At 37.4% G+C, this 19261-nt stretch overlaps 2 protein-coding genes across 3 annotated transcripts; both read left to right on the top strand.

Moving 5' to 3' along the window:
• The first annotated feature begins 5172 nt into the window (after positions 1-5172).
• LOC110915361 (protein ROOT INITIATION DEFECTIVE 3) lies at positions 5173-10945 on the top strand. The gene is made up of 8 exons (XM_022160040.2): positions 5173-5525; positions 6296-6409; positions 6790-6923; positions 7021-7168; positions 7439-7638; positions 7756-7883; positions 9940-10184; positions 10556-10945. Exons 1-8 carry the CDS (start codon positions 5322-5324, stop codon positions 10715-10717), a joined length of 1335 nt encoding a protein of 444 aa, XP_022015732.1. The 5' UTR covers positions 5173-5321; the 3' UTR covers positions 10718-10945.
• Positions 10946-12794: 1849 nt separating this feature from the next.
• On the top strand, positions 12795-16306 carry LOC110916614 (protein PHOX1). 2 transcript variants are annotated; one of them, XM_035985820.1, is made up of 4 exons: positions 12795-12923; positions 13080-15128; positions 15288-15494; positions 15916-16306. In XM_035985820.1, exons 2-3 carry the CDS (start codon positions 13082-13084, stop codon positions 15434-15436), a joined length of 2196 nt encoding a protein of 731 aa, XP_035841713.1. In that variant the 5' UTR covers positions 12795-12923; positions 13080-13081; the 3' UTR covers positions 15437-15494; positions 15916-16306. The 2 variants fall into 2 exon arrangements, with proteins under 2 accessions (XP_035841713.1, XP_022017012.1); XM_022161320.2 differs by having other exon boundaries at positions 12825-12923; positions 13003-15128.
• The last annotated feature ends 2955 nt before the right edge of the window (positions 16307-19261 follow it).

Here is a 19261-nt window from a genome sequence, read left to right as displayed (position 1 = left end):
ATGTATAAGGATCTTCGTATTCAGTATTGGTGGCCTGGTATGAAGAAAGACATTGCCTAATATGTATCAAAATGCCTTACTTGTCTTAAGGTTAAGGCTGAACATCAGCGTCCTTCTGGTTTATTGGAGCAACCAGAGATCCCAGTTTAGAAATGGGAAAACATTACTATGGATCTCATTACTAAACTCCCGCGCATTAAGAAAGGTCACGATGCCATCTGGGTAGTTGTTGATCGTCTTACTAAATCAGCACATTTCTTGCCAATCCGTGAGGATTTTTCCGCTGACAAACTTGCTAAAATCTATGTGGATGAAATTGTAGCTCGACATGGTGTTCCTTTGAACATCATTTCTGACAGAGATGCTCGTTTCACTTCTCATTTTTGGAGAACCATGCAATCTGCTATGGGGACCCAACTTAATCTGAGCACAGCTTATCATCCGCAAACGGATGGTCAGTCTGAAAGAACAATCCAGACTCTGGAGGATATGCTTAGAGCTTGTGTAATCGATTTTGATGGTAGTTGGGATTCACATCTTCCGTTGATTGAATTCTCCTACAACAACAGTTATCACTCCAGCATCAACATGGCTCCCTTCGAGGCTCTCTATGGTCGAAAATGTCGTTCACCAGTCTGCTGGAATGAGATCGGCGAGGCTCAGCTTACTGGACCTGCCCTCATCTTAGAGACAACAGATAAGGTTAAGAAAGTTCGTGATAACCTTCAGACAGCTAGAAGCCGTCAAAAGAGTTACGCGGACCTAAAACGCAAGCCCTTGGATTTTCAAGTCGGTGATCGTGTATTACTTAAGGTCTCACCTTGGAAAGGTGTGATCAGATTTGGAAAGAAAGGAAAACTTGCACCTAGATACGTTGGACCATTCAAGATCGTCGAAAGAATCGGTAAGGTAGCCTACAGACTTGAGCTACCTCCTGAACTTGGAAATGTTCATCCAACCTTTCACGTGTCCAATCTCAAGAGGTGTTTAGCTGATGAGAACCTCGACATACCGCTTGACGAAATTCGTGTTGATAAAATACTGAAATTTGTTGAGAAACCGGTGGAAATCATGGAACGTGAAGTCAAGTGGCTTAAACGCAAGCGCATTCCTTTGGTCAAGGTTCGCTGGGAATCTAAACGTGGACCCGAGTTTACTTGGGAACGCGAAGATCAAATGAAGGCAAAATATCCGCATCTTTTTCCACGAGTTTCCTCTAAATAAATTTCGGGACGAAATTTCCGCAAGTAGGGCAGACTGTAACATTTGTGCTTGAAATCATTGTGAACAGTTCAGTTATCAATAAAACAATGTTATTTGATCCCAATGTTTGTTTGGTTATGTTTTACATTTTTCATGTTTTGACTTTTGTTTAATTTTAAACTCTTCATCGCTTTCTGGAGAATTATACGCAAACTAGTGCGTAAACGTACTCAGTTTAACGCGACAAATACTCCGGAACATCATCATATACTTGACATACCTTAAATAACCTTTACATAACTTAGAAATAAGTTTTGAAGGCTTTGGTATGGCAAAAACAAATTAATTCGCCTACAGGGACTAAATTTGACGAACTGCAAAAGTATGCCAATTTGAACTGTAACAGACATTCCGGAACATGACCATAAGTTAAACATACCATAAATATCCTTTACATGGCTTAGAAATAGGCTTTGAGGGGTTCGGTATGCTAAAATAAACTTTTGGATCATTCAGGGACTAAAAGTGTCAAAAAGTGCATAAGTTTGCACTTTCGCGCATAACTTACGTTCTGAATACATCCGGACATCCAAAAATTTATGTAAGCACTAAAATATTTTAATTTAGTGTTTGGCATGAGAAAAATCCATTCGTCGCGCAATTTGGATTGTTTTTCGCGCTTATGCGCATTCCGTCGTAATTAACCGAACATCGCGATCGTACGACCAAACGAACCGACATCCGGCATATTTTTGAGCATGTTTCATGTCCACAATGTTTAAGCATCATTTTAGGGCCTTAAAGTTGGCTTAACGGGCCTTAAACGTGTCGGAAAAGGCTTTAAACACCAACAGGGACTGAAACTGCCATTTTCCAAAGTTGGCTGCAGATCAGGACACCTAGGCGGGGCGCGTAAGCCCTGTCTGAACCTTACGCGGGCCGCTAGGCCCCCCCAGATATGCAGAAACTCGTTTTCACAGCTGTTAGCAGCCTTTCAACACTCCAAAGGGCAATGCCTCTTGCAAATCTCTGGGGTTGGGGTCATATTGTGATACCATAACATTTTGACACTTGTACGGATGAGATTCAAGCACGTAAATCGATAAACGATCCAACGGTCTTGCATATCCTATAAATACCCCCCCCATTCTTGCAAAACCCATAAAATCTTATCTAAAAGCTCTAAGTTGAAGCCATTGCTTCATACCTGAGCTCCTGGATCAAGATTAGCTTTCGGGGACCCTTCGTAAGTGTTCTTTCGTTCTTTTATCGCTTTTCGAGTCCGAAAGTCAAACTTTGTTTGACTTTCTGCATTGACCAGTTTATGGTCAATGCGAAGTTCGTTTGAACTTCATAACGTGAGCGTGATCACGATGGTTATAGTCCATAACGACTATACCTACTGATTACCACGTTATCTAGGCTTAGTGACGAGTCGTAGTTTCGGCCAAAATGCGTGTCCTTGCGTATTTTGTAACCAAACTACCCATAGGTATCAAAACCTTTTGTTTTGATACCAAACCTGTTTTCTAAACTTAGTTAAGCATGTTTTAACATGCTTAGCTCGTCACTTTTAGTTTAGTGCTTATATAGGGTCGTAAGGTAAGCGATCTAAACAATCGCTTATACTTTCGAACCCGACCCATTTGGTCGATCTTTAGGATCCGACTAAACGCATTAGGTGACCATAGTTGTATAGGGAATAACCTTCCGAGGTTATACCTTATGGTCACATCATTTGAGTAGTTGTATGATATGTAGTATATATGCCTTAGGTAAAATTACCAAAATGCCCTTTTTACGCCAAAATTCATATTAAGCATATGTAACATAACTTTTGATATCTAAACTGATTTGGCAACAATATTAGACATGTTAAGGCATATTTTACTTATCATAGGACTAGTTAGGCATTCCGAACGCGTTTTACGCGAACGACGCGTTAAAGTAGCATAAGCTATCTAAACGGGTCGTAATGGGTCGTAAGCACTCAGGTTAGGTTTCATTTTAGTATGTGGGCTTTGTTAAACCATATTACATGAGTTTCCATACTCACTTGGTTTACGAACCCTCATTCTATCCAATCCTCCGATTTTAGGTCCGGTATATTAACATAGTTACCTATATTAGGTGCCGTTTGATATCCGTGATCTCTAGCATTGTTTGGTTGTTACACAAGGACTCCTAAGCAATCTCAAGTGAGTACATAGTCCCCTCTTTTACTTTTTTTTTCCAAACTGTTTTGGGGTGAAACACATGTGCCTACTTGTTACTTTCGTGCTTTCCAGTTTTCACATCATATACTTGCTATGCTCATTAGTACACTATTAGAACATGATTTACATTACATTGTTTCGCTATGTATGTTTACTTAGCATACTTAGTACATTGTTTTACTTTACATTTCTGCTATGTATGTTGACTGATAGCATGCTAGCACATTGATTTACATGAGTTTTCTGCTTTGTATGTTAACTTAGCATACTTAGTACATTGTTTTCATATAACATGTCTACATTTGCTATAACATTTGGTTTGCACAAACGGGACTTATATACGTTCATTAACATTAGCTACGCCGCTCGGTAGTAAGTAGTGGTACCATAGGACTTGACAAATCCCATTCCTAACATCCTGGGTTTGTTTGGATGTGAGGAATGACTGAATCCGAAAACATTTCTCTTGATAACCTTGACTTAGGGTTATCCGACTGTCTCAAGGCTTGAATGTATGCGTTAACTTACCACATAAATGTATGTATCAATGTAACATGCTTTTACTTTGCAAAACATAACTTTTTGATATATTCAAAATACTCTGTTTTGTACATTTTTCTACATTTGGTTATGTGACAATACTTTGCTTACAATACATAACATTTGTTACACATAACATGACTACATTTGGACTTTGTAACATTTGCCAAGGTTTACACAAGGACTTTTGACAAATTGGTTTAAACATAGACATTATACATTGATTGGTTGGTTTGAATGACTTAAGTAACGAGATGTGAGTAGTATAATACAAACATGGTAAATACGCCGCTGGTACTTTTTATATATAAGTGTTTGTATTATATTACATATCATAGCGTTACTTAAATTATTCATTTTTGACTTATACATTTTACACAAGTAGCACGTTTTCACAAGGCTTTGGTTTGCAATACAGTTTATTTTATACAACTCATTTTACTTGGTTATTCATTTAACCATACATTATTCTTTTATCTATACATATCATATGATCTTATCGCTTTTAAACGATTTACAAAACAAAACAATTTACAAGGTTCATGACTGAATTTCATTAAACAGTTCTTAAATCTTAAGTCATGAATCCTATTTTCACAAAACTTATGTATCTCACAGGCATTTTTATGCTGACGTACCTATTTTTCACATGTGTTTTCAGGAGCTTTTGCGTAGGACGATGATCATGACACTAGGGCGGACCTGTGCCTTAGAGACATAAAATGAAGATAGACTTAGTTTAACTATGTTATGTACTCTTGGTTTTCATGTTTAAGACAATGTTACTCTATTGTTGATAAATAAAACGTAATTTTGCATGCCATGGTTGTGAAACAATTAATTCTGTTACAACACTCCCCGACGTTTCCGTCACATTTGATTGTTCCACGTGGTCGGGGTGTGACATGGTCTTCTAAGTATGTATGTTCTTCTAATCCCATCTCGTTGATTAACTTATGATGAAATGAGCAAGATCCGAAGGAAGAGTATTCACTTCAACGTATTTGGGAGGTTTAGAATATGATTTTTCACCTTTCATTTAGTTTTACCCTGAGCCATTTTGACCGGTCTTGTTTTAAGCTAACCAATTTAGACAACCTTTAACAAAAAATCTTAAATCCGCCATCGAGTACCAGTTTGACTGTCGGTTTTGTTTTTGGTTTCGGTTTTGGTTTTGGTTTCTATTCTCAAACTTAACTAGGGACTAGGGTTGCACCTCTGCTCACACACCTGGGATAAAACTTAAAACCTAAAACCCTCGCATAAACCCTCATCCGTGGAAATTCCTCCGGCCGTCATCTCCGCCGCCGGTGCCACCACCGCCGAACCGCCTTTCCACCGCCAAATATCAATTCTCTTACAATGGAGGACGAAGTAGTCATCGCGTCTTCGTCCACCGACGTCGGAATCGGTTGCTGGGACCTTCGTTCCGGCGCCGAACACCTCCGTTATCGCTCATGCGCCTCTCCTTCTCACGGCCTTGTATCCGTCGCCGGAAGGTTCCTCGCCTCTTCTCAGCTTCGTGATTCGTCTTCTGGTTCTGTTCTCTTCTGGTCGTGGAATAAGGTAATTGCTCAACCACAGTACTCTGTGATTGTGGTTCTTTATTTTCTACTTTTAGGTATTGAACGGTTACAATAGGTATTAGTGGCAATACTATAGCTTAATTACTCGCTGCTGTTTGGATTCTAATAAGTTGTTTGCAACTGTTTTAGGAGAATTACTTTCGCATTGCAAATTGTTTTGTTGTAATTTTGGAGAAAACTAACTGTTTATGAATTTGATGTTAAAAGGCCTATGTTTTAGCTTCAGATTGATGTGTATCTAAACTCTTGATGTTCAGTATGGTCTAGTAGCACACAATATACATAATATAGGTCACATTGCAATGGATAGCAACATGCTTTCACTTCATTTCTAGTTTTAGACTTTTAGTATTTGACGTCTAAGCGTTACTAAAACCATTCTTTTCGAAATTTATTTATTTTGGTAGCTTTTACTGTAATGCGTATAGATGCAGACAGAGTTTAATGATTTTTACACGATTAAAAAAAGTTGAAGGGTGTTTGTAAATGTAATGGAAGTTGAATGATTTCAGAATGTCCATTGACCAAATAAGAAATGAATTGAAGGTGTGGTGCTATTTGTTGCAATCTGCCCTTCTGCTAAGTAAAGATCTGATATTTGGATATCAGGCTCTGTAATTTTCATCCGAAAAGATTATAGTGCTCTTTCTTGATATTGATGACGACGCTTGAATTACAACTATGTATCGAATTTGAATATTAGAACCTGAAAAGTAGGATAACCACTTATATTATCAATTGTCGTTGCAGCCTCAGGTAGAAGTGAAGAGTTTTCCAGCTGAAGCAATCAATCCTCTTGCTTGTAATAGTGAGGGCAGTTACATAGTTGGGGGTGGAGTTTCTGGTGATATATATCTGTGGGAGGTGATTAATAATTTCATTTCATTTTCATGATGTTGTGTTATAAATATTTGCTAAGAGAATCAGAAAGTTATGTTTCCTTTCTCATTTTGTATTTTTCTTTCAGTTTATCTGATTTTATTTTCACATTATTCTAAAATTTTACTTATTTTTATGTTTGGTATACACTTTTATTGTAAGAAAAAGGTAAAAAGAACAGTTTTAAGATTTAAAATTAAGAGAATGTTAATTGGATTGGAAACCACATCTTTTATTTTAAGGCTGCATATGTGTGAAATGTATTCTTCGTAATTGTTTTAATAATCTTTTTCTTTTCTACATGTTTTTTTTTACATTTTTTGTTATTTGATCTGCCCTTACCATTTTTATTGATCTGTTTTTAGGTTGCAACCGGTAGATTACTGAAGAAGTGGCATGGTCACTATAGGGCTGTTACATGCTTGGTGTTTTCTATGGATCAGTCGCTTCTGATTTCTGGGGCTGAGGATGGATCTGTTCGAGTCTGGTCGCTTCTTATGTACTATTCATCTACCTTTTTGGCCTTATATGTAGGCATAAAATGCATTTGTTAGGGTGTGCGATGATGAACAGTTATCTAATCTTCTGCATAATAGGATATTTGATGAAGAACGACAGCAAAGATCAGGGCATCTTTATGAGTATAGTTTCACTGAGCATGCTTTGCCTGTAACCGATATCGTTACAGGCTATGGGGGATCTAATGCAATTATAGTGTCCGCTTCACAGGATCGTACTTGCAAGGTTTATATCTCTCACTTCTCATATCAACTATTATGTTTTTTTTTTTTTTTTCATAAGACGCTATATTTTCACAATGAAAATGTTAGTGAAGTTGTCTTTCGACCTTCTAGTAATTGGTATTGTTGATGATTATTCTGTATCATCCATTAGAGTTTTAACTTTGTTAAATCCCTTAGTATGGTTGTTTATTCAATCCAAAAGGGTATTGCAACTTACAAATGGTTGTTGACGTTTATGTTTTTTGTTTTAGCATAACATTCATCATTGCAGGTATGGAGTCTTGCTAGGGGAACTTTGTTGAGAAATATTGTGTTCCCGTCAGTGATTGATGCAGTTGCATTGGATCCCGGTGAGCATGTTTTTTATGCTGGTGGTAGAGATGGCAAGATATACATTGCGGAACTCAATTCTCTAGGCAAATCCAACAGTAACTATGGGTTGCATATCATTGGTACATTGTCTGATCAAAGGTTAGCCAACTCTTTAACATGCAAGCGTAGCATTCCTTTATTATCAAACATCAAGAATTGCTTCTTTTGCGTGTGATTAAGCTATCGTGTGAATGTCTTCAATGGTTGTTGTAACAGTAAGGCTATATGCTCTTTGGCTTTTGCACTAGATGGACTTCAATTGGTTGCTGGATCAGAGGATGGCTTCGTTCGAGTCTGGGACACTAAAACTCATAATATTATACGTGTTTTCAAGCATGCAAAAGGTATAATCTAATTGCATCAATTATCCCTTTTTTTAATCCTTATATTTTACGTTGTTCATTACATTAATCCCATGCTTTCGGGAAAAAGGTTTTTACAAAGTCCAAGTGTCGGCTTTCTTTAGAGTTTAGCCCAAGTTTGTGGCGGATCTAGACCAAAATTGCAGGGGTGTCGTTATAAAATTTTATTTTTACACTTTTATACAATGTAAACGAAACAAAAATAAAAACACAATAATAAATAAAGTTAAACACATACTTAATAGATTTCTCTTCTTCGGTTTTTGAAAGCATGAAATCGAGCCATTACATCATCTTCTTTTACTTTATGGAAAGTTTCTCTTTTGACCTCACAAATTAGAGCATTGTTAAATACTCCTCACCCATTCGATTGCGTCAATCCGTCTCGATTACACAAACTCTAAAACCAATTTCACATAAACCCCTGTCTGTTCCATATAAAATTATAAAGCATCATTGAAAATTATAAACAATTGCAACTTTCATATAATCAATTAGAATTTGCACATAATCAATTGCACATACCTTCTTTACAAATTACAATGGAGATTTGAGATTGGAGATTTGGAGGCGTTCGACAATCGGCAATGGATCAGATGGAGGCGGAATGCCGTCGTTCTCGGTAATCGGCAGTGGGAGGCGGAGTTGTGGAGGTTGGAGAGCGAAGATGGGAGGCGGTCTGTGGTGAGGTCGCTGACAAGGTTTAAAAAAACGGAAACGAGTTTCGAGGCGTTTTCCCTTCGCCTCACGAGGCGTAAGCCTCGAGACGAACCGAGGCGTAAGCCCGAGGCGGAATTAAAAAATTAATATAAAAATTATATATCTTTTAAAAAATAAAATACTAAACATAAAATACATAACTTTCCTAATGTAAATAGACTTGTGAGATAGTTTTGGGTTGACTATGATAAAAGTTTAATGTTTAAGGGTGTTTATGTAAGTTTTTGTAAATGAAATAAATAAAGCTCTAGTTATTTTCTTCAGTAACCCTAATAAGTTACATCACTCTTTTATTCTTTTATCGCCGTCATCAACATCAACTCCTCTGTTCTACTTTTACCCTAATTTTCTTGGTAATCCATCGCTGTAAGGTATGTCTCCATCTCTATTCTACCCTATTTTTTCTTGATTGCGCATAGCCACAAGCGTCTACGTCTTTATCCAACCCAAAATATATACGTACGCCTCTCCAAAATCGTTCCGCCTCAGATCTGAAGCTTACGTCTCACTCCACTGAGGCGTGCGTATAATTTCTGACCCTGAGGCGCCGCCTCATATACGTTTTTTCTCCGTTTCAAACTGAGGCGCGCCTCAATACGACCGCCTCGGCCGTTTTTTTAAACCATGGTCGCTGACATGATGATTCTGTGTGCCGCTGCAATCATTTGGGCTTTTGACCAACCATGTGGGCTTTGGTGTTTTAATTATGAGGGCTATTGAGCTTTAATTATAATGGCCTTTTAATCATTTATTATTTAATCATAAATTTGCGGTACTTTTTGAGGGGTAACCTAAAATAATATCAGGGGTAACACATTTTCTTTTCACAGGCAATAAAATACAAAAAACGTAAAAAAAAAAAAATTGCACTACGTTGTAAAAAAATGAGGGGTGCCGGTGCTACCCTACTAATAATCTATGTCTGCCCCTGACCCAAGTGTCGGCTTTATTTAGCCTTATAATTTCTGCTGTGGTTCAGTGAACTTACCCAAGTAAACTTCGGACTCATCTCCTTATTTATTGGTAGATTTAGGTTGTCTTTTATCCCCAATGATTTCATTGGTTAAATATTAATTTAGCTAAAAAAGGAACGGGGAACGGGGTGAAAGTCGCCCATAGTCTACTTTTAACACATGAAATCTTGTAAGTATATTTATTTAAAGAGTTGACTAGCATTGTAATTAAATAATAAAGACTAACCGGCCAGACTTGCCCCTTTTGGGTTTTATTACGAATACTCGATACACGTGTTTGTATGCAGCCTACTTTTTTCACTACGTGCTCATTATATATATACTTTTCTGGTTTGTGTCACCAGGTCCTGTTAACAATATTCTTGTTATCCGACAACCACCGGCTCTTTACCCTCGAACATCAGCAAATAATCAAGGTTTAATGGCAAGAAAGCAGGTGTCGTTGCCACCACCACTTGAAAAGTTTACATCAATAGATGAACACTCGGATTTTAGTATATACATCCCTCCTCAGCCTGATTATCAAAGGCCTTGTGACGCGACCTATGCCACTGTTGACACCATGAACAAGCAGATCAATGAACTTCAGGTCCGTGCTTTTTACATTAATACGTAAGAGTTTAAAAGAGCCGAGCCCGAGCTCGACTAACCTCGAGTACGGTTCAATTTACTTAAGCGAGTTCGAGCTCAGCTCGTGATTTAGTTTTACAAGCGTGGTTCGTTTATTCTTTATTTTTTAATTTTTAATTATTTTTACAAGCGTGCCAGTTGAAATGGGTTGGGTTTTAGTTATAGAAGCTTTTACTCAATAATGACCCGACTACTTTTGAAAGAAATCAGCATGGATGTTGCAAGCAGTTGACTGTTTGACCCGTTTCGTTTTTAGCTCTACCCAAATTCAAATGTTTAAAAGCAGCTTTACTCGAAAGAAACATGATTGTGTCTTTTTTTTTCCATCAGCAACGCGGTTCTTGTGGAGCTTCTGAAATGGAGATAGAAAGATTGAAAGCAGACAACGAAAGGTCAATGCAAATGATTCAGCAGTGGAAGAAGATGTATGAAAATCTGCATCAGTTTTGTGTTGGTGAGCTTTTGAGCGGAGAAGGCGACACCACGGTTTAATCGGGTCAACTCGTGGTCTTTAAAAGATTTAAGGTTCTTTTACTACTGTTCTACTAATATAATATAATATAAATCCTTGCATTGTATTATTGAAGTTAGTTATGCATTTTAAACATTGTTATGGGTTCATTTTATTTACTGTTTTAAAGTTTAGTTTTAGTATCACTTGTTCATGAAATTGGATCGTTGGTGGTACCTGGCACACAATAGTTTTGTTTTAGAGTTGAATGCTATTTTAGCCCCAATGGTTTGGGTCATTTTGCCAGTTTAGTCCAAAGGTTTCATTTTCGCCTGTGGGTCCAAAAAGGTTTCACCGTTGCTATTTTAGTCCACTTGGTTAACTCCATCCATTATTTCTGTTAACGAGTGGGGGCAAACCACAGGGACTATCCGAGCATTTTTCTCTTATTAAATATTACATGCAATACAAACAATTATTAATACTAGTATTAACAAATAATATATAATAAATAACACATAACAAACATTAGGAGTGTCTATAAATCGCCAAAATTGGCCAAGTAAAGCAGATCAGGTGGTTTGATATTTATATGGTTAACTTTAACTGTTTAAAAGTCGGTTCATGATATGTTATGTTGAAACCTGAAACCAATCATATAAACTGAAATAACTCTACATTTGTTGTTTCTTAGAATTTTTAATATAATCCAAAAATAAACTGTACGTTGCAAACGTTAAAAAGTTAAGTTATAACTTTTTTTTTGAAAGGAAAAAGGAAAGTTTAACCTTACACCCAAGTAAACTGTAAAAGTTGAGCTGACAATGCCTTTGGTCTGAAAGTCTTCGAGCGGATACTTATCGTAATTACATCCAATGAACTCCATCCACGTGTCGCACTGTGATCTGTCTGACAGCTTTACGTGGTAGGTAGCGCGTGATCCTCACGCCCCTCAGCTACCGTACTTTCGGTTGACCTCCCCTAGTGGCAAGATTGTGCATTTAAAATAACTTTACCCATGTGTTTTTTTTAAAGGAGATGCTTTTCATTTTCCAGATCAGAATTATGCAAATCCAGAACAATAGGTTTTAATGCATTAGTTCACCCAACAACTTGAACAGCTAATATGCTTATAGTTTAATTGATTTTATTTTAATGACGCCGTTAAAATAAAACAAAAATCTATATAGCTCGTGTTTTAAATCTTGCTAAAATAAAATATTAAGTAATTTGATAGCTTGTAATGTTTTGGAGCCAAATGAAGCTGGACACATTTAAGTTTTGAATTGAGCTCAAGTAAAGTTTAATAATTATATTTATGTTAATTTTTTAGCTTAACTACGAAGCCCAAACCTAATCCTAAAGTCCTAGTAGTTTTTATTTAACAAACTACCAGTCTATTGGGTATACTCGATACCCGATGAGTAAAAATATTTGGATATCCGACATGTATAGGATTGAGTATGGGACACGGTTTACAATTGTAGTACGAGACTAAGATTACCATTCTTATTAACCAGCTTACACTAGACTGTCCGTTTCACAAATCATTGGTTAAACATCGCTAGTAAGGAAACTCTTATCTCTCTTTACAGGCGACAAAATATTTTTTTCCCGTTTGGCACCACCGCTCCTTGTTTCTTCTGCTGCTCGTTTCCTCTTCTTTTGTAGCACCACCATGCCTCTGCAACCACCATAAGTCCACAATCCACCGCACTCCCTCCCCTTTCTCGTATTATGTATATGTTCCTTAATCCCTTGTTTCTCTTCTAATCTCTCCAATTTGGAAGGATGAATATATGGACAAATTTTCTTTCCTTTTCCCTCCTCAGTCCTCTCACATCCTTAAAAAACTTAAGAACATGATTTTTTTATATTTTCATCTCTTTTCTTTTTCCTCCGTGTAAGTCATCTATCCTCATCCATCTTATAAAAACCAAACAAAAACAAGATAAATAACAATTCCATAAACCAAGCAGCTGAGTGGAAGAAAGGAAATGCCAATTGGTCCTCAATAAATAAAGCATCATTAATTCTAGAATCTAACAATTAATAAATGTTGAGTGGTTCTCACACGCTGTTGTGGTGAGGTTGGGTCTTACACTCCATTCAAATTCGACGACTTCACACGGTGTCGTTTTAGTTTTTACTCTTTCTGGTCATACATACCCTATTTCTTCTCTAAAACATTCTTCCCCCAAAAACCGCCATCAATTAGGGTTTCGCTCCATATATAAACAAATTCAGGTTCGAAATTCCTCTTATTCAGTTTATCCATATTCTTTTCAGAATTTGTATATTAATTGTTATTCAATTGAACTCACAGTTAGTTGTTATACACAAATCATCACTCTTATAGATTTGTTGATCAAAACGGTTAATAGTTATAGTTATTTGGAGTAGAAATGGGGAAACCTACTGGTAAGAAGAAGTTGGAGCCTGTGGTTGAGAAACTTACGAAACCGAATAAAGCGGAAAGAAGTTCGAAACATGTCGATGAGGACACTGCTGTCTTTATTCAGATGTCACAGGAGTTGAAGGAGGAAGGAAACAGGTTGTTTCAAAAGCGCGATAACGAGGGGGCCATGTTGAAGTATGAGAAGGCGCTTAAGCTGTTACCAGGGAATCATATAGATGTTGCGTCGTTGCGAAGTAATATGGCGGGGTGTTATATGCAGATGGGGATTGGGGAGTACCCGAGGGCGATACATGAGTGTAATTTGGCGCTTGAGGTTGCTCCTAAGTATAGTAAGGCCCTGTTGAAGAGGGCGAGATGTTATGAGGCGTTGGGTAAGTTGGAATGGGCGTGGAGAGATGTGAGGAGTGTGTTGAGTATGGAGCCGGGTAATGTGACGGCGTTGGAGATTGAGGAGTCGGTGAAGAAGGCGATTGAAGGGAAGGGTTTGAAAGTTGAGGAGATTGAAGCTGCTTTGCCGCCTGACGAGCCTTCTCCGTTGAAGGCGGTCAAAGCTGTGAAAGAGAAGACTAAGAAGAGGAAGAATAATAGGGTTGAGAAAAAGGGTGTTGAAAAAGTCAACCTAAGTAGGGTTGAAACTGAACAAGTCAAAGAGAAAAAGGTTGAAGAGAGTAAGGACGTAAAGGTTGACAAAGTGAAGGACAACAAGGTTAAGAGAGTTAAGGACAAGAGGGTTGGTAAAAAAACAGAGGATAAAGTTGTCGTTGAGGATAAAAATAGCATCAAAGAAGAAACAGTTGCCACGAGGCCGGTGAAATTGGTGATTAATGATGACATAAGGTTGGCGCAGCTACCGGTTGATTGCAGTATTGGTTTAGTGAGGGAGGTAGTATGGGACCGTTTTCCAGGCTTAGAGGGTGTGCTTATTAAGTATAAAGATCAAGAAGGAGATTTGATTACCATCACAACTACTGCTGAGCTGAGAATGGCTGAAAGTGCTAGTCATCCTCAAGGTTCTTTGAGACTATATTTGGTAGAAGTTAGTCCAGATAAAGAACCATCTTATGAGGGTTTCACAAGTGACGGTTTTCCGAAAGCCAATAGCTTAATATCTAGTGTTTCAGAGAACGGAAATGTGGGAAAAGTCCGGGAAGAAGAGAAAGTTACAACATGCGTAGAGGACTGGATTGTTCAGTTTGCAAGGCTGTTTAAAGAGCACGTGGGATTTGAATCCGATTCATATCTGGATCTACATGATCTAGGATTGGAGTTGTATTCAGAAGCAATTGAAGAAACTGTTACAACCGAAAACGCTCAAAAGCTTTTTGACATAGCTGGTGGGAAGTTTCAAGAAATGGCTGCTTTAGGATTGTTTAATTTAGGAAATGTTCATATGAACAAAGCGAGAAAATGGGTGGTGTTTGCAGAAGATGGAACCAAAGAATCAATAGAAGAGCAGGTGAAAAAAGGACGTGAATGGGCAGAAAAGGAATATGTAAAAGCAGGGTTACAATACGAAGAAGCTTTAAAAATAAAACCTGATTTTTATGAAGGTTTTCTTGCACTTGGGCAGCAACAGTTCGAGCTCGCAAAGCTTTCATGGTGCTATGCAGTTGGAACCAAGAATAACTTAGACTCAGATCTTTCTGCACAAGTTTTGGATTTGTATAATAAGGCTGAAGATAGCATGGAACATGGGATGCAGATTTGGGAAGAATTGGAGGAACAAAGGTTAAATGGATTGAGTTTATATGATAAGTACAGGGACGATTTGGTAAATTTGGGGCTGGAAGGGTATTTAAAAGACGTGCCTGCTGATGAAGCTGCAGAGCAAGCTGCACATTTGAAGTCTCAGATGTACATTTTATGGGGTACTTTGCTTTATGAGCGATCTGTTGTGGAATTTAAGATGGGCCTGTCAGCATGGGAAGAATCTTTGGCAGCTTCAGTTGAGAAGTTCGAGCTTGCAGGAGTATCACCGACAGATCTAGCAGTAATAGTAAAGAACCATTGCTCTAATGGAACGTCATCTGAAGGTAATGTAATCATACATATAGATAATAAAGTCTTTAATAATCCGAAATTTGCACTTATTTAACAATGCACTTCACTTCATTTTAATCCAGGAAATTGTAGAAAAAGGTAACTAAAACTCCTAAATTTGACAATGTATTTACACAATTTATTCAATGCAGGTCTTGGTTTCAAAATTGATGAAATAGTTCAGGCATGGAATGACATGTATGATGTTAAGCGGTGGCAGACTGGTGTTCCATCTTTCAGGCTGGAACCACTGTTCCGGCGTCGGGTCTCAAAACTACAAACTTTCATGGAACATCTTTGAAAATGATTACGAAATCCATCATCTGATTTTATCATTGCTAGAGCTATATATTTGTCAAGTAAGATTGGAAATCCTTTATCTTTGATTCTGCTTTCTATATCATATTAATTAGTAGTTGCCACATGCTGTTTTGTCTTCTAATTGCATCAGAGAGTTTGTGCAGTACTTGGTATGATTGGTCTTTATATAGTTATTGACTTCATATTGTCAAGGGTACATGTTGATCATTCAAATCTTACACTTGTATAGTTGTGTGCTTTAATTTATCAATCGCCGGTAAGTGATTATAGTAATAAATGTAATAAAAAATAAAAAAATAATAAAATAAATATCCTATGGAGCTATGTGGCAATTAATTCATTTTAAGTACTTAAAATTTTCTTATATATAGTTATTGTTTGCATGTTTTTTTTTAGTCTTGATATAAACTATGTGAATTAAAAGGAAGATTGAAATGAGACCATTGATGTATTTTGCAGGTTTTTATGTAGATTGTCGTCTTCAACTTAGTTTTCTTTTTTTCCACCATTGGAGGTGAAAGAATAGAAGAGTTTGTCGTTGTTTATCTGGAGCACGAGGTGTGTTTTGTATTGGCAAGAAGCCACTTATTCATAGTGATATCATTTTTTGGTTTTGGGAGTACCAGAGACTATACAAAGGTTTTGATGCATAGTTTGTTTCAGATAAAAAGAAAATGTAGGTGTAAAACATTCATTGTTAGGGCAGCTTGTGTTTGCTAATGGTGAGCAAATATGGCTGTAAAGTGTGCACTATTCATTGTTTTTATGAACATTTGTTGATTCTCATAATATATTGATTGTTTTTGTGAACATCTATTGATTCTCATGATATATTGATTGTTTTTGTGAACATTTGTTGATTGTCAGGATATGTTGAATGTTTTTTTTTGAACATCTGTCATGATATTGTTTGTTTTTGTTAACATTGGTTAAATGTCATGATATATTGATTGTTTTTGTGAACATATGTGAAGCAACATTGCAATCAACAATTCTTCAGTTCACAGTAAGGTAGATTTGTCGTTTTGAGATTTGATAATCAATAGTCAATCACCCAACTAATCTGAAGAGGTTTTTTTTTTTTTTTTTTTTTTTTTTTTTTTTTTTTTTTTTTTTTTTTTTTACTTGTGTAAACCAATTTATAGAGAACAAACCGAAATCCAAATTAAATTTGAACGAGAACTAAAACAAAATCGAGTGACGACCAATGTATCTAACTTGTATATGTGAATTGACTTGTAGCCTCACACTTTTAAAGCTATTAATTTAATTTAGATTGAAAACAAGTTGACCGGGGACATGTTAAAAGATAACGAAATAAAGGAGAAATAACGAACACATGCAATGATAACCCATGTAGTCTATGCATACACTAAACTACCAAGTATCATTAGTTTTTTTTTTTTTTTTTCCTTTTTGAACGACTAACGAATCGGGGTACCCACTTGACAAACGGAGTACTCCGAGAGTAACCCGAGTCCACAACCAATTCCGGGGAAAACCTAGTAACTCACCCGCCTGTAGGCACGGCGGTGAAATTACCAGTAAAACCCGTTTGGCTCAAGGATCCAACCCAGGTTTCCCTGGGTCTCCTATCATTGCCCACCAGTGCCTCACTCTGCACCAGGTGGGAGTTGAACCTGTACCTCTCAAGAGAAATGCAAGCCTTCCACCACTTGATCTAGAGATCATTGGCACCAAGTATCATTAGTAGTCGACAGTGTATGAATTAATAGATGGCCGCCTCCGAAAATCATAAAAACAAGGGTAAATTACACTTTTCGTCCTTTATGTTTGTATCGGATTGCAATGGATAGCCTTTAACTTTAGTAATTACAGTCACAATCCTTTATTTATAAAACTCGTTACACCTTAGGTATTTTGACACTAACCTGGTTAATTTTTTTTAGCTAAATATGTCATGAAAGCACATAAGAGTAGATTAGTAATTTACTAATATATTTTAATTAAACAAATAAACAAAACAAATTTCTTTGTTTCAGATCTCTCTTCCATCTCTATCTCTCCCCAACGAATTCCCACCCCCACCATCACTTTGAGAGCTACCACCACCACCGTTTCCGACAAGGTTCACCTCCACAACCACTACCGTGCACCACCACTAACAACCCACCAGCCACCATCACCACACACCACCCACCACCTGTGTAGCAACCCAACCCTCTAATTGTCAAAAGAACATGAATTCATAACCAGTAACTTTATATTTCTCTCTACAACTTCAATACAAAGAACAAGAAATGTACTGAAGAGATACACGAAAAATAACTTCTCAACTCACACACAGATCATCAACACGATGACCTGCACACTCTGATCTATACTACAAACGATGATCTTAACACAAGATCACTAGAACAGCAAGACCTAGCAAACCCTAAGAGAGAAGAAAATTAGGTGCGTGCAACTACTTCTGATGTCAACACAGGCGTTCTTTTATCAGCCCCACTTGATGTCTGCTAGTGTCCACAAGAGGCCCACTTCCAAGCCCAAACAGCAACTGATGTCCAGCCGAAGCCCAAACATGTATGTACCAGCCCAGCACATGTAGAAGAATCTTGACAAGCCCAAACATGTATCCGCAGCCCAGCACATTACCAAATATGAAACAACCACAACAATCAAACAAAGAATTAATAATAAAGAAAATTAAATTGGAACTTGGTTTATATTTTTTAACACCCCCCACAATTTAATTTTCCTTATAAAAAACACAAAAAAACTTTTAAACAGATAGCTAAAAACAATAGTAAAACACCTGACCTTCGAGTTGTGCAGTTCAGTAAAACATCGCTGTAACGCAAATAAGAAACGCTCCTAATGTTATTGTAAGACTGATAATGGCAACGTGGCAGTAGAGCAGACATAAGTTTTTGTTAATGTAAAAATTTGAACCAACCAATGTAGAGCACTTCGACCACTAGCAGCCGAACCAAAAAACCTAAATTGCTAAAAAGCATAAGGAGAGCACCGAAAGAAAAGATCGTGTTCCTTCAAGGCTATGAGTACTTGTTACCACATATAAAGGAAGGAAGAATGGAAGTAGCACTTTGTACATCTCCTTTATAACTTGAGGATCGAGGATCAGGTAAAAAAACTTTAGGAAATAACCACGGAACAACTGTACCAGCAGCACCAATTATCATCAGCGACTTTAACAGTCTTCTTGCCTTTGATAGACTTCGTTTAACATCATATAAAAGTTAAAATTCTGGCATAAACGATTGTGCGGTTTGCGATAAAGGCTCGCCCCCTTTGACATCATCATTATAAATACCGGAGCCGCAAGCTTGAATATTTGAAGCAGTTCGTTAGCGGATGGAACCGCAACGGCGTAACCGTTATACCCTTTATCTTTAAGAGCTTCAACCATCATAAATCCTGAAACCACCTGAGACGCCATTGTTGCCCACGCTGCACCAGCAATACCGTAACCGACAAATAAGCAGAGGATGACCTCACCGATGCTGTTGATAACACTTGCAACTACCAAAGCCTTTAAAGGTCCCCATGAATCCTACATTCCCAGATTTGCATTCTGAGCAACCCATCCAACAAGAATTGAGGGTCATGCCAAGCCTCGAATCTGAACATATGTGTTTGATGCTGATAACATATGTGCATTCTTAGCTCCAGAAAAACACAGGTTCGAGACCTGCATGGGCCACCAAATTTGATGTAGCAATAGAAAGAAACATAAACAGCTAACTCATATAATCACAAGCACCGTACCATATATCAACAACATATGATAAAGTCACATGAATTCAAATATAGCAAATTG

Source organism: Helianthus annuus, chromosome 16, assembly GCF_002127325.2.
Source record: "Helianthus annuus cultivar XRQ/B chromosome 16, HanXRQr2.0-SUNRISE, whole genome shotgun sequence".
In the NCBI taxonomy this organism is placed as follows: domain Eukaryota; kingdom Viridiplantae; phylum Streptophyta; class Magnoliopsida; order Asterales; family Asteraceae; genus Helianthus; species Helianthus annuus.
Note: the sequence above shows the minus strand (reverse complement) of the source record. Positions and strands in the feature narration are given on the sequence as shown.